The following is a 21,898-nucleotide window of genomic DNA, read 5'->3' on the forward strand; positions in this document are numbered from 1 at the left end:
GGGGGGGGGCTCTTGGGGGGTCCAGCCAAGGGACACTTGGGGACCCCCCACCCAAGGCTCCCTAGCACCCCTTCCCCAGACCCCAAGACTGGAAACCTCTTGGAGAAAACACCCAGCCACCATTTGGAGAGGACTCAGGATGTGTCAAGCCAAGGGACACCTAAGGACCCCCCTCACCTCTGGCTCCAAAGCTAGAAACCTCTTGGAGGAGCCATTTGAAGAGGACATGGGAGGTGTAAATCCATGGGCCCCCTAAGTCTTCCTTAGCAGCCCCATCTCATCCCCTCAAAGCTAGAAACCTCTTCAAGACCCCACCCAACCATCCCCTTTAGGGACCTCTGTTGTCATGTGCTTTCATGTCATTTCTGACTTATGGCTACTAAAGGCACACCTGTCCTGGCAAGGTTTGTTCTGAGGTGTTTGTTTGTTTGCCTTGTCCTTCCTCTGAGGCTGAGAGAGTGGGACTTGGTCAAGGCCACCCAATGGGCTTCTATCATGGTCCAGCAGGGATTCAGACCCTGGTCCCCAGAGTCCTAGTCCAATGCGCATTCATTTCTAGGGGGCTTTTGAGTTTTATTGTTGCCATGTGCCTCCAAGCCATCATGACCTATCAATGGGGTTTTCTTGGCAAGATTTGTTCAGAGGGGGTTTGCCTCTGAGGCTCAGAGAGTGTGACGGGGGGTTTCCATGCCAAGTGGGGATTTGAACCCTGGTCTCCAGAGCCATAGTCCGGTGCTCAAACCACTGTGCCTCGCTGTCTCTCAGGAACATCTCTGCTCAGCAGCATCTTCACTGTTTACTTGATGCATCTTAAGGAGCAGGCTGTTGCCTCCAAGAAAAGAGGAAAGAAAGAACGAATGAATGAAAGAAATAAAAGCTAGGGCAAGGATGCTTTTATGAGTCAACATAGTATCCACAGCATCCATGTTCAGGAATGGGACGGCTTTGGGTGTAAATAACAGGTTAGGCCTCTTCTTGTCATGCTCTGTTGTGAATTTTCCAGAAGGAGATGTTTTGCTGGTTGCTTTTCCCAGTTGTTGGGAAGGTTGTTCCCTAAAACCCCAGAGTTCATCCCGACATCTTTGCCCACCTGTTTGTTGAAAGGCAAAGCTCCATTATTCGTTGCTGAGCTGCCCTTCTGATTTATTTCTCTGTCGCCCAGCGGCGCAGACTCCACCAATCCATCACTTCGGTGGCGCAGTTGGATACCGAAGGAGCCGCTTCTTTAGAACATAAAAATTCAGAGGTTAACCAAGTACTTCAATGGAGAGAGGAAGCAATGTTGATTCTGAAAATGTAGAAGCTGGGTGAGACCTGCTCCTTGGTCAGAGCAATCAACCGTCAGAGATGTGGGTTTTGGGATTCACATGACCCTCCATCTGTTGGATTGCAATTCCCAGCTTTCCGTGCCATTGGGAGGGATGGCTAATTTTTATTCCTAAAGTCAGGTTTTTAAAATGATTTTATACTGGTTTAAATCATAGGTATTTGAGCACAATGGCAAATAAATTGTTTTGCATTGTCACATTTCTAGCTGTATAGAGGAGAGGCAGGATAGAAATAATAATAATAATAATAATAATAATAATAATAATAATAATAATAATTATTATTATTATTATACTGTTGAAAGGTTGTTGTAAGCCACTTTGGGTCCCATAGTCAGGAGAAAAGTGAGACATACATGAATGAAATAAATAAAAAGAAGGCATCTTTCAGTTAGGGTTCATAGGGCCATGGTTCTCATTCCTTATATACCTGGCCTCTTCCTGTGCTTCCAAACTGAGCTTTAATCCTTACCTCCACCCTCAATTTGTGTTCATTTTGACATCCCACATTCTGTCCATCTTATGCCTTCGTCCGCTTTGTGCCCCAAGAACTATGAATCCTTTTGTGACATGAGATCTATGAATGCCTTTGTAACATATCAGCTGTTAACTCTCAGTTGATGCGTCACCTTTACAGCTTTTCAGAAGTTACTAGTTAAGTTACTTACCTTGATCCATCTGATCTTGTGTCTGATGCTACTGTCTGACAAGCTTAAAAATACAACGCCACTCTTCTTTCCTTTTAATTCCCTTCATCTCCATGGCTTGTTTATACCCTTTTGGCATTAATGCTAGACATTTGTTCAACATGTCCATTTATTTGCGTCTCCAGAAGTCCCCATGAATGACAAACTGGCCTCTCTTAGCCACATTTGGTTAAAGAAAATAATTTACACTAATCTGTTTAGTGTTTTGTAGGAAACAAGTCTGACTGAGTTCAGTAGGAGTTGCTCTCAAGTAAGTTTGCATAGGATTGCAGTTGGTGATATTTTATTAATTCATTTTATTTTATATTCTGCTTTTCTCCTGTTACAGACTCTTCAGTGGCTATAGAGCAGTTATGGAGCTAGCTCTTTTTTATAACCTTGTTTTTCAGGTGGAGAAAGGGACAGAGGTTGACTAGATAACCTTTGGAAAGTTTTAGTTTGTGGCTGAATAAACCAGACCTCCCCAAATTAGGAGAATGTGGCCTGCTAAGATTTAGGGCAGGAAGATGTAGAGATGGAAAGAATATTAGAATATATTCAATTAATGCTTGAAAAAGGATTTTGTATTTTTTTTAGTGTTGGGAAATCCTAATGAGTGGAATTCTGGCAAGATGAAAATCTTTGCAGTTTAGGACTCTTCTGCGTGAGAAAGTCCATATGTGTTTGTGTTTTTTTCCTTATGGAAAATTCATTTTCTGTGCAGGAAACACTGTTCCTGCAGAAGGTTTTCTACATTTAAAAAATGTTTTGCACAGAATTAAAGTCAAATAGGCCTCAAAAAGTGCACGGTTTTTGGGGACTTTCTTACAGCAGGGAAAAGAACAGAAAAAAATGAATTCACTGTGTCATTTAAAAAGCTTTGCATCTACTCTGGACATGACAGACCTTCCAAAATTACCCTTCTCTATTCTATGTGCTGCATGGTAGCAAGCTTTTTTTCCCCATCGCATAAGTTCCTTGGGTTCAGTGGGAGCATCTATAGGTTGTTCGCTTCCTTAACATTGGCTCATAAATGTGTGTTTGGGTGCATCTGCACTGTAGAAATAATGCAGTTCGACGCCACATTAATTGTCATGGCTCCATCCTACATACCCCTGGGATTTACACTTTTGTGGGGCACCAGCACTCTTTGGTAGAAAAGGCAAAAACCTTGTAATTGCAGGATTTCATAGGATGGAGCCATGGCGCTTAAAGCTGTATCAAAGTGCATTATTTTACAGTGTAGAAAATTAACCCCCCTCCATTGCTTCCTGGGCATTTTGTAGAGAGCTGTTAGGAAATTCACAGACATTTCTTCTCCTCCTCTGCAGTTCATGAATAGGCACTTGCTTCTTTTTGAAGGAGGCATCACAGGAACGGCGTTGAGAAACCGGAGAGCTTTCTTTCTGTAGGGAGAAAGCCGATTGCTCAATAGAAGCAAGTTAAAAGCAGCAACTAGTTGAAATTGTCATGTACGCTTCGTCTCAAGCAGCAAGACTCACAGTAGAATTTGGGAATTCATATTTTTTCAAGCCGCAGATGGTTGTATCTGCAGATAAGGAATCTGTCGATAAGGAGGGTCAACTATATTTTGCATTTGGTTGCTTTCATATACATTTTCAGATTTTTCATCTTTGGTAGTGGTCCAGATTTTGACTTCTTAAGTACACTAAGCATATACAATGGGTCTTTGGCTCCAGGAGGACAAAATCAGTGGATGCCCAAGTTCCATTAAATACAGTGGCAGAGCAAAATGATTGCATCCATGGATCAAGAATCTGTGCACATGGAGGTCCGACTGTACAGTTCTGGTTCCTGCTTGAACATTTAAAAAAACTGCCTTGTAAATAAGATCTTTCCTCAGCCGCAAAGAAGAATAGTGTTTCTTTATTCCTCTTCTATTCTCTTTCAGCAGATGGGGCAAGGATTGTAACCTGTCTTTGCAGAGCTTGGACTAAGGCAAGGAGACGGGTCTCTTGGAAATTTCCATGGCTGAAAGCCAAGGCTTTAAAGACACCTCTGAACTGTTTAAATTTCCTCCAGACAGCTGGAGTCAAGCAATAAAGCGGCTGGTAGGATGTATCCATAGGGGATTTCCAGTTTTCCATGCTTCTAGGGGGGAAAGACGGTGGCTTTTACTTCTTGGAAAACCAAAACCCACACTTTTGGTGACAGCTGGAGAAAACACACACTGCCTTCTTTGTGGTCAAGCTGTCACCGCCTGCTTGATTTTAGGTTTCTCCTCTCTTATTTACCCATCTTCTTCTTCTTAATCCCTCCCCATCTCCAGTGAATCTGTTATGCAAGATGAGACCTCGAGCTCCTGACAAATTTGGGTCATATGAATACTTGACCAGGCGTTATTCTTGCTATTTTTATGAGGCCTGGAGTGGCATAGAGCTGCAGCAAAAGCCCTGCTTCCTAGGAGACTTTCCTTTCCATCAAGCTTTCCTTTCCATCAAGCATGTTTATTGTGTGGGTGCATCATGTTTTAATTTTATATTTATTTATTTATTGCTATTGGATTTATATCCTGCCTACCTCCCAAAATGGGATTCAAGGCAACTCACATTTTCAATGGGATTCCCATTTTCTTTGCGAAAGTACCACTACAACTAATAATAATAATTGTTGTTGCTGTTTGCCTTCAAGTTGTTTTCAGTTTAAGATGAGACCCTAAGGCAAAGCTATCCTGGGGTTTTCATGGCAAGGTTTGTTCAGAGGAGGTTTGCTATTGACTTGCAACCTGTGGGTTTCTATGCTTGTGCCAGGATTCGAACCCTGGTCTCCAGAGTCACATTCCAATGTTCAAACCGCTATGCCACACTGGCTGCTATATATTAGTGCATTAAGCAGCACAAAATCTTGACCTCCAACAAAGGTGAAAAATCTGATAATGTATACAGAAGCCACCATCATCATCATCATCATCATCATCATCATCATCATCATCATTATTATTATTATTACTAATTGATAATTTGGCAGGATTAATGTTTGACTTGGTTATATCTGTAAAGAGCCATGTAAATTTATGGTGCTATATAAATAAATAAATTAATAATAATAATAATAATTTCTTATCTGCCTCTCTTGTGGATCAAGGCAGGGAACAACCACAAAGCAACAATAAACCACACCAATTAAAACACATTAATTAGAGCATGCAACAGTTTAAAAGGACAAATAAAGCATACACATTTTATAATAATAATAATAATAATAATAATAATAATAATTTATTTTTATCCCGTCTCTTCCGACAGGTTCAAGGTGGCTCACTATAAAAATAAAAATTCCACAATACAAGATAAAACTCACAATTCCTCCCACCAACATGATAATTAAAATTCCCTTTAACAATTAACAATCCGCATTTAAAATTCAGCATCTGAATTCACAATTTAAAAATCATCTGGATCAGCCTGCCTAGTCTTCAATGCTGCTTTGAATTCGGACAGTGTATTCTTCCGCCAGATCATCCCACAATTTAGGAGCGGTGGAAGAAAAATTCCTGTCCGACTTAGAGTTTCTTGTCCCTCTGACAAACCCTGACACTCTCGATTCCTCTTTTTCAAGGTGTGCTGGTGGGCGTTGTGCTTCGCTACGGCATTCACATTCCCAGCGACATCAACAACGTGACCTTAAGCTGCCCAGTGCAAACCAGTCCGGCCACTTTGTTGGTCAACTTCAGTGGGAAGTTCTACGAATACACTCTGAAGGGGGAGATCAGCTCCCACGAACCTAATAACGTTCAGGATAATGAGATGCTCCGAAAGGTAAGCTGGTTTGGGTTACCTTTTCTACCTTTAAGGGCCTCCAGATGTTGTTGAATTGCAATGCCTAGCATGACTGCATTGTCTGGGGCTGCTGGGAGTTGCTATCCAACAATACCTGGAGATCAAGATTTGATTTGATTTCAGTCATGGAAGCCCCAGAAAACTTTGTGTTGGGTTTGCTTCAGGATTACCATAATTTGGAAACGATTTAAAGTTACGCAACAATAACAGGTTGAGTCTCCTTTATTCTGAAATCCAAAATACTCCAGAATTGTCCACATGGTTGACTGAGATAGTGACACCTTTGCTTTCTTACGGTCCCATGTACACAAACTTTGTTTCGTACACAACAGTATTAGATTATTCTATACATTATTTTAAATGATTACAAATATTATGTATACAATTGCTCTCAGGCTGTGTATATAAGGTGTATATGAAATATAAATTTCATGTTTAGACTTGGGTCCCATCTCCTAGAGATCTCATTATGTGTATGCAAATATTCCAAAATCCAAAACACTTTTGGTCCAAAGCTTTCCGGATAGGAGAGACTCAACCTGCATTTACATTGGTGCCAAACTGCTCAGCTTGAATGCAAGGCCATAAAGTCATTAAAAAAACATTTTTGAACTCAATTTTCAAGGCAAGTTTTCCCTACGGAGTCTGTTTTCAGGTTACAGAGTACAGCATTTGGTGTCATTAAATTGCTGAATACATTGAAACGTAATTGTATTCTTGGTTTTAAAATGCAGTTTATCAGGGAATAAGTTTCATATTGCAGTCATCTTAGTAAGACATTTCTTACACCTGCATTTTTATACATTCTTTTTTCCCTTCTTAAATGAAATTCTACAGGTGACTTTTGACCCAGAAGTATTCTTCAACATCTTACTCCCTCCAATTATATTTTATGCGGGATACAGCTTGAAACGGGTATGTTCTCATTTTAATTCTCTTTTTAAAATGTCCATTGTAAAAATATATTCTGGCACTGTTCGAAAACAACAACAGCAGCAACACGGAAAAAAAAATCCAACAATCCTATTAATTTATTCTGTTTCTATCCCATGGGATTAAAGCATGTTTGTGTTTAATCATTGATATGCCAAATCCTATTTGGCTCTGAAATTTTCTGTAGAAGGTGATGGAAGATGTTAAATAAAAGGCAGAAATCTTCCCCCTTTTTTAGTTGCAAAATGGCAGCTGTTGGCATAACCGGTCTTGTGCCTGGAAATTGGGTGTCTGAATGTCTAGATAAAAGATTTTGTTATAATGGGGCATTTCATATTCATATATTATGTAATAAAATGAGTTTGAGTCACATTTAATAGTGAGAAAATAAAATACACTTCAGTCTGCTTGCCACATTTGCGTCATGAATATGTTCACTCTAGGAATCTCTAGGACTTGCAGCATGACTCTGCTGGAGGCTGACCATAGAGTCGTGCTGGAGGCCCTAGAGACTCCTAGAGAAGACACTTGTCTAGGCATTTGTAGGTCCTCCGGCACGATTCAATTTCCAGCAAATGTTGACCACAGAGTTGTGCTGGAGGACAAAAGAGATTCCTAGAGAGGGTTAAAAAAATAGTGTTTTTTAATTTGCATTTTCCCCACTTTCATGGGGGTCCTGTGCCCCCAACCCCAGCGAATGTGGAGGACCCACTGTAGTTTAAAATGAAAATATTTTTGGAATAGTAACGGGGTACAGGCAGAAAAACTGATCTTTAACTTAATTACTGTCATAACTAGTAATCTGATGCAAGCTGATAGCCACCATTAGTGTATTCAACCTGATATATAAATGCAAGTGATAAGGTGGACTTTGCAGTGGAATAAATAGCATGTAAAATAGTCACTGCCTTCTTATATCATGCACAAAGAGTTGACATAGTAGAAGGTGAGTGAGCAATGCTTTCTTTATTGGTATACAGGGGGAAAAAGCAGGATTTGCTTGGACATCTGATATACTTGGCTGAGGTCTGCTTCCTTGGGAGTTCCCCCAGAAATCAGACCACAGAATAGAACCAGATCATGTGATGCCTTATGAATGAGTAACATGCTGTTGCTTAGTTGTGATTGTGCCTTCGGTGTGCTAACTGGTGAATGATCGACATGGATGCATGCATGCACAGACACAGGTTTGAACATTGGACTTAGACTCCAGAGATCAGGCCATGGAAACCCATTGGGTAACCGTGGGGGAGTCACACATTCTCAGCCTCAGAAAACCCCATGATTGATTTGCCTTAGGGTCACTATAAACTGGAAGTGACTTGAGGGCACACAACAACAACAGTGTACAGACACACGTGGCACCCTGAAATATTTTGACAGGTCTGCTCTGCCAGCATGGTGTAGCGGTTTGAGCATCAAACTACAACTCTGGAGATCAGGGTTTGACTCCTGGCTTGACCATGTAAATCCATTGGGTGACTTTGAGCTAGTCATACTCTCTCAGCCTCAGAGGATGGCAATGGCAAACCCCTTCTTAAGAAACGTGCCAAGAAAACCTCATGATAGGGACATCATAAGTCGAAAAGTACTTGAAGGCGCACAACAACAACAACAACAAACTCTGTTTCATGATTCCACTTGCCTTTTCTTTGGCAAGCAATAAAAATATTGTTTTATCTTATACAGACATCATCATCATCATCATCATCATTATTATTATTATTATTATTATTGCATTACTGGATTAATTCAAAGCTCCAGAAATCTGCTTTCCATCAGAAGTGGCTAGGTGCCTCTTAAGATATGTTCACTTTAGGAAGGAAGGTTATGAGATAGTTTTCCCTCTGTTGTTCATTTGCAGCATCTGGTATGCAAAACTATATTCTCTCTGGAGCAGTTTTACCCAACTAGTCATGCTCCTGATGTGTCGGATGACAATCTTATATAGTCCAGATGTGTTGGACTGTAGCTCCCATCATCACTGACCATGCTGTCTGGGGATGGTGGGAAGTATAGTCTAAAACCTCAGGACCACAGATTTGGAAAGGCTTCTCTGGAGGGCCTGTTTAGCTTTTGAAAGGTGTGCTTTCCATCCTTTTCTAAAGGCCGTCTAAACCGTGGCCATCTGGTATGAATGGCTTCTATAAATTAATTATGCCTTGGCTGGAGATGTACTTCCTCCTTGTCTATTTTTGTGTTTTGATCTCTTGCCAGTCGGCATCTGTGAGTGACCTCAGGTTCCAGTTTTCTGGGGGGAGAGGAACAAAAGTTCCCTTCTACACATCACTTTCACTAAGTACACAGCAGTAACACAAGGAGTTTCTACTAGGCCTATGCTTATGTGTAAGAATAAATACGGCCACTGTAATAAACCATATTGAAGATTCTTCTTTGTAATTCAAAGCTTGGCATGCTTTCTCACCCATCCTGTTTCTTAGTGCAGCAACAACATTGTGAGACAGCACAGCAATAAAAAGGAGATGAGCTATAAAGGGAGAATTGAACACAGTGCTTTTAACATCTCTTTGCCAAGCCACCAACCTTTGGAAAAGGCCAGAATGCAAGGCTGCAGGCAGCGTTGCCCATCCACAGGTTGCATCTCCACTGCAGAATTGATCCAGTTTGACACCACTTGAACTGCTATGGCTCAGTGCAGTGGAATTCTGGGAGTTATAGTTTTGTGAGATATGTACCCTTCTCTCTCAGAGCACTCTGGTGCCCCAACAAACTACAGATCCCAGGATTCCATGGCTGTGAGCCATAGCAGTCGAAGTGGTATTAAACGATAGTATTTCTGCAGTGCAGATGCAGCCAGGGTGAAACTATGACTTCTGCCAGTGCCCCCCAAAATACACTCTTTCCCAGTTCAAGCTTTGTATATTGCATTGTTTACAACCTGCACACTGCCGTAACTTGGCACTGGAAGTCTGTGTTTCTTTTTGGGTGGCTTTGTTAATGGAGATTTTCCATTTTCTATCATGTAAGGCCTGGCAGTCTCGACAAATAGGTAGACTACCTCTTCTAGAACATTCACTTAAAAATTCATAAGTATTTGATCATCAGCTCTGAACAATAAAGAAACATCAAAAACCCATCCTTTGCATTTTAGAGCAGCTAAAGAAACTTTATTTGCTTTTATAGCGGCATTTCTTCCGAAACCTGGGATCCATCTTGGCATATGCGTTTCTTGGAACAGCAATCTCCTGCTTTGTGATAGGGTGAGTGTTTGCATCGCGCTTCTAGAAAACCTATGAGTTTGTTTTTTTTACTGGATTTTCTTGTTACCCAAAAGCTTCCTGGGTGGTTTATGAAACCAAGATTAAAATAATGAAAGATGTAAATGTCATAAAACAATGTAAAAATTAAATCGAATTGAAACAGCCATGAAAGTAAAAAAGCAAAAATGACAGCAGAAGACGACAGCACTTCAGCCGCTACCGTATTTTTAAAACACTTAAAATCATTGTAAGAATCTTCTCTACTGAGTCTGTAATCTCTTCGTTGACTCAGGAAGGAAGCTGGTGGGCAGTGGTGTGTTTTTGGGTCCTTTATGAGCAACAACTGAGTAACTGTTGAGAATCAACTACATTATTTGATCAGTGATTTTAAGCATCTGCCAGTGCTGCTAAACACTGAGATGTTGTGCTTGATAAGATTATCTGTCCTCCTTCTGCCAGATCTATCATGTATGGGTGCGTCGCCCTAATGAAAGTGATGGGACAACTTGGAGGGGAGTTCTACTTTACCGACTGCCTGTTGTTCGGGGCCATTGCTTCCGCTACAGATCCAGGTACGTTACGAGCCGCGTCTGCAATTCAGAGGAGAAGCTCTTGATTCTAGCTTGAACTTCATTGTTTTTAATGTGCTCTGAAGAAAGGGACATAAATTGTATGTGGAGTTGTGGAATTAAGAACAGGAGTGCATTTATATAGTGCAGTTGCTGTGCTGTGATTCCACTTTACCTGCCATGGTTCAGTCCAGGGGAATGCTGGGATTTGGAGTTTAGGGGGGACCAGAGAGCTTTAGTGCCCCGCCAAACTACCAACCCAAGAATTCCATAGGATGCAGCCCTGACAATTTAAATGCTATAGCCTTTCATTGTAAGGAAGTTAACTCTGATATCCTGATCATTTTTCCAACTGCACATTCTCCTTAATCAGTTGGATGAACCAGAACTGCACACTTACTTAATAAGTGTGCATTGTACACTTGCTAAGTGTGCACTGCACTGCAGACTTACTCATTCCAAATAAATGATTGTGTTCAGAGCCGCTTTTGTATAGTGCCATGAGTTATACGAACCAAGAAGTCTCTGGTTCGAACCATCTTAACCAAAACCTCACTGGGTGAATGGAGTTAGTATAGTGTACTCGTGCCAGACTGGGACTCTGCAAACGTGGATTCAGATCCCCATTCATGAAGCTCACTCAGAGACTTTGAACTAGTCAGTTGATGTCTTTCAGCATAGTTTTGCTCACAGGGTACTACGGCGATAAAAAGAGAAGGAGGGTTGTAACCACATACGCCTGTGCTCTTTCGCGGAAGAGAAGGATGTAAATATAATAAATCTCCACATCTGCAATGCAGAGGGTGATAATACGGGTGCCTCTGTCTTGCAAGATGGTTCTAAAGATTGCTGAAATAGTGCTTGCGGAAATTATGAGTGGTTAGATAGATGGAAGTGAAGGGGATGAGGATAAACCCAGCAAATGAGAAGGAGGGGACGGAAGCTTGGAACAGTGATAATGGCACACAATTCTAAGTGGAAGATGGGTGTTTGAGTTGTTTTTTATTCCTTTCTTTATTGCTATTTCCTTGGTCAGTGACTGTCCTCGCCATATTCCATGAGCTCCAAGTAGACGTTGAGCTCTACGCCCTCCTCTTTGGAGAGAGTGTCCTGAACGATGCGGTCGCCATTGTGCTGTCTTCGTAAGTTGTGTGTTTTCCCCTTCGTCTGCTTTCAGATCAAAATGAATCACATCTAGCGTGGCTTGTTGTCATGCCAGAGAGCATCTGGAAAGTCATCATGCTAATGACAGATGCCTCCAGCAGTATCTGGCCTGTCTGTTTAACCGGGATCATTGCCATGCTGTGTGTTGAATGTTCCAGTAGGATGAAGGGAATCATTATAGGTTTTGTAATAAAGTGGATTGATAAAGTGCATGCCCTGTGGGTTTTGATTAGTTTCAGGCTGAGACCTGCCTTGGGTCCCACATTGGGAGAAAGGCGGCATATCAAATAAGTAAGCTATTGGATTAAAGCACCACTCATTTCAAAAGTGTAAAAATCATTTGAAAACATCACAATAATTGTAAAAATACAGGCCCCTCCCCATCAAAACAACCCATCTGCACAATCAAATAGTCATCAAATTCTTGTTTAAATAACAAAGTCTTTAACCTGTTGGGAAAAGGCAGGTAGAGAAGGGGCCAGGCAAGCTTCCCATGGAAGGGAATTGTGCAGCCTAGGTACAGCCAGCAAAAAAGTCTGAAACTCCATACATTTGTCTTTTGCATGTTGATTCCCTCTGCCTGTGAGATTATTACACTTTCTGATACAAAACGTGTGTCTGTGTTCCCCCCCCCCAGTTCGATTGTTGCCTACCAACCAGCAGGAGACAACAGTCACACTTTTGACGTCACAGCCATGTTCAAGTCCATTGGGATTTTCTTAGGGATATTCAGCGGATCGTTTGCCATGGGGGCTGCAACTGGAGTCGTCACTGCTTTGATATCCTTTCTCTAAAATCTTTGAACCACTTTCCTTCAAAATAATTTAGGGCTGCTTCTGCACTGCAGAAATAATCCAGTTTGACACGCTTTAACTGCCATGGCTCAATTCTATGGAATTCTAGTTTTGTGAGACATTTTGCCTTCCTTGTCAGAGAGCTCTGGTGCCACACAAACTACAATTTCCAGTATTTCTAATATTCCGCAGTGTTGAGCAATGGCAGTTAAAGTGGTGTCAAACTGGATTATTCCTGCAGTGTGGATGCAGCCTAGGATTAATTGAGGCAAGATATGCCCTTTAAGCTTAACATTTATATCTAAAATAGCCACCGCCTTATGTCTCTTCCTTAACCACTCCGACACGTCACTAAATTCACCAAGCTCCGTGAGTTTCAGCTGTTGGAAACTGGCTTGTTTTTCCTGATGTCTTGGAGTACGTTTCTCCTGGCTGAAGCTTGCGGTTTTACAGGTAAGCATCCTCAATTTAGTCAGGCCTCACTAGGAGTACCTTGTTCAGTTCTGTGCATCTCATTTTAAGAAGTTACACTCTCTCAGCCTCAATGGAAAGCAATGGCACACCTCCTCTGAACAAATCTTGCCAAGAAAACCCCATGATAGGTTCACCTTAGGGCCGCCATAATTTGGAAATGACTTGAAGGCAGATAACACGAAGTAGATGGGGTGGAGCAGGTTCAGAGAAGGGCAACAAGGATGATAAGAGATGTGCAAGATGAAATGTATGAGAAAGGTTGAGGGAACCGGATCACAGCCTGTGCATGCCAGTGTGCCTCTTTGTGTGTGTGTCTGTGTATCGTCCAAAAGCTGCAGGAGGACCCCATGTTTTTATGCCTGAGTTTGAATATAAATCTCTCTTCTCAGGTGTTGTAGCTGTCTTGTTTTGTGGGATCACGCAGGCTCACTATACTTACAACAATCTGTCGACAGAATCCCAGCATAGAACGAAACAGGTAAGTCCTCTGATGTATTACCCCTTCACCCAGACTAGAATATAGGCTCACTTTTGAAAAAGTAACCTTCCAAACTATAGAGTGGACTTGTCCAGTATTTATACAGGATTGCAAAATTGTGCCTTCTAAGGATGTCCTTAAATTTGCACTTTAAAACCTTTCTGGTTTGTTACAACATGTATTTTCCAATTCTGAAAAGACATAGTCACTGTTGTCACTGTGCTGATGGAACTGGATTGCCTCTGTAATGTCTGTAAATATATTGCGAATTTATTAGACATGTTATGACATTTATCACATGGGCAAGTGAAATGTTCTTTCTCCGTATTGCTTCTTGTTTTAGCTGTTTGAGCTTCTCAATTTCCTGGCTGAAAACTTCATCTTCTCCTACATGGGACTGGCGCTGTTCACCTTCCAGAATCATGTCTTTAATCCAACATTCGTAGTGGGAGCTTTTGTATCCTTTTATGCTTGAAAAATAGACGAAGGCTTCCCGCCACCATCCTGGTCAAGTTGAAGGAAAGAACAGCCTCAGCTGTAAATGACTTTAAAATTACAGATTGGATCTCTCTTATTCGAAAGTATGGGACCAAAAATGTTTTGGATTTCAGGTCCCCCTGCTCCTGGATTTTAAAATATTTGCATGTACATAATGAGATATCTTGGAGATGGGACCCAAGTCCAAACATGAAATTCATTTATGTTTTGTATATATCTTATACACATAGTCAGATGGTAATTTTATACATAATATTTTAAATAATTATGAAACCAAGCTTGTGTACATCTGAAAGCAAAGGTACCACTATTTCACTGTTTCAGCCACCTATGTGGACAATTTTGGATTTTGGAGGATGTTGGATTTTGGAATTATGGATAAGAGAGATTTAATATTTTCTTGCTGGGATGAAAATCTTGTTTTCTTGGGCCACATCATAACCATGGCTTTGGCCACATCATAATTCCATTGTGCAGTGGGGTTATTTCAGTGATTTTAGATGACATTTTGCACATTCAGTTTTAAAAACAGATGTAAAGTCATAGCTGTTGTGTCATACAAGTTGGTTAATGGAAGCCAAGAGAGAGAGAGAAAATTCCTCAATTCCACACAAATCTAGCTGGCGGTATTCCTAGGAAGAGCTGCGAACATCTACCCTCTCTCTTTCTTGCTTAATTTGGGAAGAAGAAACAAGATTGGGACTAATTTCCAGCACATGATGATGTTTGCTGGTGAGTAAACACAGTTTGCTAGTCTTTCAAGTTAAGCCCTCCATAAGCCATTTTTATTAGTAAACTCTTTAACACCTGGGATTGAAGTGAGCCTGCACAAATAGACAAAAGTGTTGCACCATTCCACTTTTCTTAGGAGTTACCTTGCATGAGTGTAAGAAGAGCTTTGCAGAATCAAAAGTCCAGTTTAGTTGCTTTGCACCAAATATCTCCAAGAAATTCACAAACAGAACATGAAGGCAAAAGGGATAGCGCTGGCTTATGTAAAGATTTTGGAGGGAGCATGTGTGAGACACTTCATTGCTCTGCATAAATTTCAAGTATAATAATTGGTAGTAATCCCATTAATACTTTTGTGAATCTTGTAGTATATAAGTCCGTTATTGCAACAACTTCATTGGCGAGCAGTCTCTTTCTAGGAACAATTCAAAAGGCTGGTCATGATCTACCAAGTCTGGAATAGCACCAGTTTGGGGGCCAATAGAAGGGAAGATATTCCATAAGCAGAGTGCTATAATAGAGAAGGCCCTCTTCCATGTCCCCCCATCACTGTATTTTTCCCGTTGGTGGAGCATAGTCTTTTGATGGAGTGCAGGCTTTATCTCAGTCCTCAACCAAAGTGGATTCAAATAAGACTGGAAAACAAGAGATGGAGAGAAACAGCCATTGTGTGTGTTTATGCAGTAAAAGTAATGCTGCATTAAGTGCTGGAGCTCCATCCTATGGACCTCTGGGATTTGTAGTTTTACACAGTCTTTTAGCCTTCTCTGCCAAAGAATGCTGGTGCCTCACCAAACTACAAATCCCAGGATTTTGTAGGATGGAGCCGTGGCAGTTAAAGCGGTGTCAAACTGCATTAATTCTACAGTGTCGATACACCCATTGAGAGCACTGTCCTTCTCTTCATACACATAATGTGTAAGCTTTTGAGCATCAGGAATAAATCTCTAGTTCTGGCTAGCATTTCCATGCACTTCTATCCTCAGGCCTCCGTGGAGCCATGGCCTTTGCTTTGGCCATTCGGGACACGGCCACCTATGCGCGCCAGATGATATTCAGTACGACGCTGCTGATCGTGTTTTTCACCGTCTGGGTGTTTGGTGGGGGCACCACCCCCATGCTTTCATGCCTGCATATTAGGTGAGTTTTGAGTTATTTATTGCCTACTCTTTCTTAGCTAAAGAACTGTGGAATGCTGAGTTTTCCTTTGGGTGGCTTAAAAGTGTGCACTGATAGATGGCATATTTTAGTAGACTTGCTATGCTTAACACATTTCAGCTTTTATTGTTGTCAACCTCTGTGTTGGATTATGACTCTGGAGACCAGGGTTTGTATCCCCGCTCAGTCATGGAAACCCAAGTCACGCTCTCACAGCCTCAAAAGAAGGCACAGGTGAACCCCTTCTGAGTAAATCTTGCCAAGAAAACCCCATGATAAGTTTGCCTTAGGGATGCCTTAAGTCGGAAATTACTTTAAGGCACACAATAACAACTACTTAGTTTGCTCCCATTGCTTGAGATAGGTAAACTGGTTCTTATTGGACCACAGAGCTGCTGAGTTTTACTCTAAAATCTTCTTGCAGGCTTTTCTTCTAAAGATGCCTAAGTGTCTATTATTCAGATTTGCAGGTTTGGGTTCATGAAGGTACCATACAATGGCTCAAACAGATATATACAGTAAGGCAGAAAGCAGAAGGAAGGAAATAGTTACAGCTGTAATATTTGGGATTCTCTTTCTGAAATGCAAGCGCTTCTCAGAAATACTGAACAGGAGACACCCATTTGTGAAATAAGCTCTTTTTACCACTTGGTGTCACCACAACCATGTGAACTTGATGCTCAGAGTAAAAGCAGTGCCTGAACATTTGTCAAGTTAGATTAATGTAAAATTCTGAGACTGAGATCCTCTGCACACTTACCCAGGAGTAGGTCCCACTGAACTCCATGGATCTGAATTTAGAATAGATACAAAATCAAACTGCATGTATTTCTGAGGGATATTTCATATATTAACACATTTCCCCCCTTTATGGTAGGTAAGTTTGTTTGTAAGAGAGCAAGCACTGATATTGGTAACTTTAGAGCAATGTTTATTTGTTTTAAGCTTTTAGTGCAATACCTGGGCAATGAGACAACCTTGTTAAAAACTCAGTTCAGTACTATAAAAGAGCATGCATGATATTGGCCTAAGAGCCAACATGGCACAGCATGGTTTGAGCATTGGACTATGAGTCCGAAGACCAGGGTTCAGTTCCCAGCTTGGCCATCAATCCCATGTCCTTTGAATCCCAATCTCATCTTGTCTTCCACATGACATCCCTTTGGGTATTTCTGAAGATCTGTTAAGACAACATAATCTAAGACAGTATGAGCAATATTGACCTGTGTTCCTCTTTGCAGGGTTGGTGTGGATGCTGATCAAGAAAATCTGGTAGGTATTGTAACTCACCCCTCCCCTCCATGTGTGTCTTCCTTTCTCTCATGTAGGTACCTTTCAGTGTTCTTATGGTGTACTTTTCCCAACTTGGCATCCTCCAGATGTGTTGGACCACAACTCCCATAATTCTGCAGTTGCTCCAGCTTAAACATAAAATTTTCATTTCAAATACAACTTACACACATAGCCTGAAGGTTGTTTGATACAATATTTTTAAACAGTTTTGTGCATGAAACAAAGTTTGTGTACATTGAACTGTCAGAAAGCAAAGGTGTCACTGTCTCAGCAAGCCATTAAAAAAAGTTTTGGGTTTTGACGTATTTTGGATTTCATAATTCTGAATAAGGGAGACTCAACCTGTATCTGAGAGACCATGTCTCCCTTTGTGAAGCTATCTGACTTTAATACAGTGTTACAGTGCTATTATTCCACTTTTATTGCTATGGCTGTCTCTTGTGGGATAATGGGATTTGCAGTTTAGGGAAGGATATTTAAAATTCTCAGCCAGAATGCTCTTAGGTCTCACTAAACTATAAACCCCAGAATGCCGCAGGAGGCAGCCATAGCAGTAAAAGTGGAATAATAGTGCTATAACATTGTAGTGTGGCAAGTGATTTTTCTTGATCCCACCATTGGCACAAACTTCTTTGGTAAGGACACAAGACACTGGCCTCTTCTCTTCTTTCCATTCGCCACCTTTTTATTTACACTGGATTTTGGCTGTTAACTCAGTGTTGCAGAAGCGTCTTTTAATGGTAGGGAAGATATACTGTTATCCTCATGGTGATGTTTCCAATTTATAATGCAAAAGTTTAAAAGTGCAAAGAAAGGAGCAATCCTATTAAAGAGACCAGATAGTTTTTGTGGGTTTTTCAGGCTGTGTGGCCATGTTCTAGAAGAGACACTTCGCCAGCATCTGTGGCTGGCATCTTCAGAGAAATGCTGAAGACCAGATAGTGCTGTAATTCTGTTTTCTTGACTTCTTTTCAGGGTGTGCCAGAAAATGAAAGGAGGAGTACCAAAGCAGAGAGTGCCTGGCTGTTCCGACTGTGGTACAATTTTGACCACAAGTATCCTTAACTAAATCATTGTCTTTGCTCACTTACGACTCTTCGCATCCAGGCTTTAGTACCAGGAGAAGAGCAGCTGTTTCCTTGCATGATGGGAGGTGGGTTTTCACCTCTTTCAGATAGCTTTTCTGCTCAGCTGTGGATTCTTATCTCTCCTGCTGCCAAATATCTGGCTCAAAGCCCAGCCATATTTGCAACTGTTTGAAGCCATAGCCAGTTATTTTAGTCTTCTGGGAGCATATATTCCAGAAGTATATTTTTTCTGAGAGACTGTGTGGTGGTTTGAACATCTGACTAGGACTCTGGAGGACCATGTTTCTAATCACCAAAGTGAAATATGGAAATCTGTTGGGCTGCCTTGGGCAGGTCATACTCTCTAGCCTCAGAGGAAGGCAAAGGCAAACACCCTATGAACAAATCTTACCAATAACATCCCAAGACAGCTTCACCTTAGGGTCACCATAATCAGAAACGACAGCACACAACAACCATAGTTGGTCGCACAGACTGGTCCTCCCATCACTTGGTCAGTCTCTAGCATAAAATTGACACCAGTATTGCACTGATGTTAAAAAAAATCCATTGGGCTTCCATTTAAAATGGAAGACACCCATGTTTTGATGACCTTTGAAGGCACAACGTCTAGTTTAAAGTGCAACCTGCTTTAATGCTGTTGCTGTAAAACAAATTTGTAATGCAGTGCTAGGAGTATATTGATATCTGTCTGATCTGTTAATCGCTTTAAGAAATTGCCAGTTAGTTGTGTTTTTATAATTTGGATTTTGATCAAGACTTGTATGATTATGGCTGCGCAGTTAAGATATTTTATTAGCTATATGCAACACAGAATATAAATGTTGTTGTTCTATCATTAGTGCGGATGACTTTAACCGAATGCCCAACCCTTCCTCAAAGCTGTTATCAAAGTGTTGTGTTCCTTAACCTACATCCTTCCACTAGCTATCTGAAGCCTCTTTTGACCCATAGTGGCCCACCTCTGACAGCTACGCTTCCAAGCTGCTGTGGACCCCTTGCAAGGTGCTTGACTAGCCCACAGGCTTATGAGGTAAGTGCAGGGACCTTCCAGAATGACAAAAGGAACTCTTTCTGGTGTGCATTTGTTAATTTTGCTTGTTAGTTTGTTAGTGTACACACTGTGCAAGTATAGCATCATGATCCCACTTTGATTCCACTTTGACTGCCATGGTTCCATCCTATGTTATCTTAGGATTTTCAGTTTAGGAGGGATATTTAGAATTTCCTTTTAAAGTGTCACCAGACTAGAAACTGGAGGATTGCAAACAGGTCTGGCCTGCAAACTGCATGCAGATATTTGTGCAAAGTTGTTATTATATTGTCAGCTTTGTTTTCTAATGCTCTGTATTTTGTTTTCTAATGCTCTGTATTTTGTAAATGGGAGACAGGACAAGGGGTAATAAAACAGCATGCCATAGTGGTTTGAACATTGGACTGTGACTCTGGAGACCAGGGTTTGAGTCTCAGTTCAGCCATGAAAACCCGCTGGGTGACCTTGAGGAAATCACATGTGCTCAGCCTCAGGGAAAGGCAATGGCAAACCTCTTCTGAACGAATCTTGCCAAGAAAACCCCACGATAGGTTCACCTTAGGTTGCCATAAGTCAGAAATGACTTGAAGGCACACATCACATATGACGTTAATGATGCTGTGATGTTATGGTATTAAGAATGTGATTGTGGTTGTTTTGATGATGTGTGTATACTTATTAATAAGTATGCTTATACAAAAGAAATAAAAGAGTCCTTTGATTTTTGTCCAGAATCAAGAGCAGTTGAAAGATGATGATTCGGATCTAATTTTGAACGATGGAGACATCAGTTTGACATACGGGGATTCGACCGTGAACACAGATTCTTTGACGTCCGGTGCATCTAGACGGGCGGCCGGCAATGGCTCTGAAGATGCCCTGGACCAGGAGCTTGGCTTTGGGGACCACGAACTTGTCATACGGGGCACACGCCTAGTTCTCCCCATGGATGACTCTGAACCCCCCTCAAATGTCGTCGATAATGCCAGACACGGTCCGGCTTAAGATCGGTTGCTCAGTTTGATTTGACAGTCTTGAAACAAATCCACCTGTGATCATGAAGAAGAACAACAACAACAAGAAAAAAAACACGTACTACCTAAAACACAAACCTACTGCATGTCTCAGAATGTCTAAGCTGTATAAATATTATTTATTTATATGGTGTTGGGAGAATGTAACTATCTGTATGAGACAAAACTTGTGAAGAGCCAGCTGTCAGTTTCGTAAGCTGGGAAATGGCCCACAAACTCACGGGTGGCAGTGGAACTGTTTTAGAGTGACATTTTGCTATGGAAGGGGCGAGGAGGGGAAGCGAGATGAGGAAACTTAGCAAACGCTTTCTTTTTTTAACTGTATAAACCAATCTGCTCTTGTTGTGGGTTTCCATCATTTGTCATTGCTTCTCTGAGTGCAGAAAGGAGCTGGTGACAGGGAAGTTGGCTTATTCCAAGTGTTGGATTTTAGCTACCCAAAGGAGTAGCTTTAAAGTTTAGAAGGTGACCGCTTTGAGGCATCTTGGCCTTTTCTTTCAAGGCACAGCTATATCTGGTGTGATCGAACCAATCTGATCAGGACATCTTGACATCTTTAGCCTTCTAATCGTACCACGTTTGCTTGCGGTTTGCTGATAACAAGCTGTGAATGAAACAACGATGTTTTAATTTTTGGATGTCTAGTTGACAAGGGCAATATGGAGTATGAGAAAGCCGGCAGTGATATTTAACAGCAGTTTTTTCAGATTTTTGTATTTAAATCTTGAAGGTGGGTTTTTGTTGTTTGTACATTTCCCTCTCGCCTTATCCCATAGGATGAGAGTTCGGAGTTTGGGGGCATTGCACCTTTGCTTTCTCTCCTAGAGGGTCAAACAGTATTTCTTGAGCAGATGAGGAGATTAGGAAGATGTCACCGGGTTCCCTTTTTAATTTTCGGTTGAGCGGCTGTGCCTTTTGGAGACGTCAACCTTTTCTTTGTGTTGCATAGCTGCTAAGAAGGCCTGCGGAAAGGTCTGCTCCAGTTCCACGCCACATCACCAAATCCAGGTGTGCGAATAGCGCTTGCAGAGATTTCAGACTCTAAACGCAGGTTTTTGTTCTTGCCTTTAAAAAGAGAGGCGTTTTGGATTATTAGGTGGTACCGAAAGGACGTCATCTGTCCGTCCGCCCTGTATAGTTGCACTTTTGTTCGGTAACTCCTTCGCATGCTTGTGTATCTGTACAGAACAAGAAAACCTTTAGGTTTGGTTCTTACGTCTGTTTACTGTTCAATGAAAAAAATATATTTGTAAGCTGCCATCGTTGGGTTTTTCTTTGTTTTGACAGGTTGTTTTCTTTTTGCCCAAGGAGATGCACTGAGCAACTTACTGATACGACATTCGGTGTATTCAGCTTTACCTTGCAATTACCTTTTCTTTTCTTTTTTTGAATGGTGCATTGGCTGGTTTTGAGACGCTGAGAGTTCTGTATATTTTCTTCCAAGCATTCACCATAGGAATCTTATTCATGTACAACTCAGATGTATTTTTCCCTTCCTGATGTAACCCCTGGCAGATCTTCTCACAGTCCGAGGTACTTGTACGGCTGTTACAAACACAATATTCATGCTCTGTTAACACAGCAGTGTGGTCAGCTTAGAGAATGTAGGACCTGG

General features: G+C 41.3%; 1 protein-coding gene across 1 annotated transcript; it reads left to right on the forward strand.

Annotated features, from left to right (window-relative positions):
- The first annotated feature begins 5,589 nt into the window (after positions 1–5,589).
- SLC9A6 (solute carrier family 9 member A6) lies at positions 5,590–21,543 on the forward strand. The gene is made up of 15 exons (XM_042479563.1): positions 5,590–5,793; positions 6,652–6,729; positions 9,892–9,968; positions 10,428–10,540; positions 11,574–11,679; positions 12,339–12,480; positions 12,843–12,948; positions 13,359–13,447; positions 13,791–13,904; positions 14,566–14,677; positions 15,664–15,817; positions 17,077–17,107; positions 18,104–18,183; positions 19,144–19,249; positions 19,982–21,543. The coding sequence occupies exons 1-15, from the start codon at positions 5,782–5,784 to the stop codon at positions 20,252–20,254; spliced, it is 1,593 nt and encodes a 530-aa protein (XP_042335497.1). The 5' UTR covers positions 5,590–5,781; the 3' UTR covers positions 20,255–21,543.
- The last annotated feature ends 355 nt before the right edge of the window (positions 21,544–21,898 follow it).

This window comes from Sceloporus undulatus, chromosome 7, assembly GCF_019175285.1.
Source record: "Sceloporus undulatus isolate JIND9_A2432 ecotype Alabama chromosome 7, SceUnd_v1.1, whole genome shotgun sequence".
In the NCBI taxonomy this organism is placed as follows: Eukaryota; Metazoa; Chordata; class Lepidosauria; order Squamata; family Phrynosomatidae; genus Sceloporus; species Sceloporus undulatus.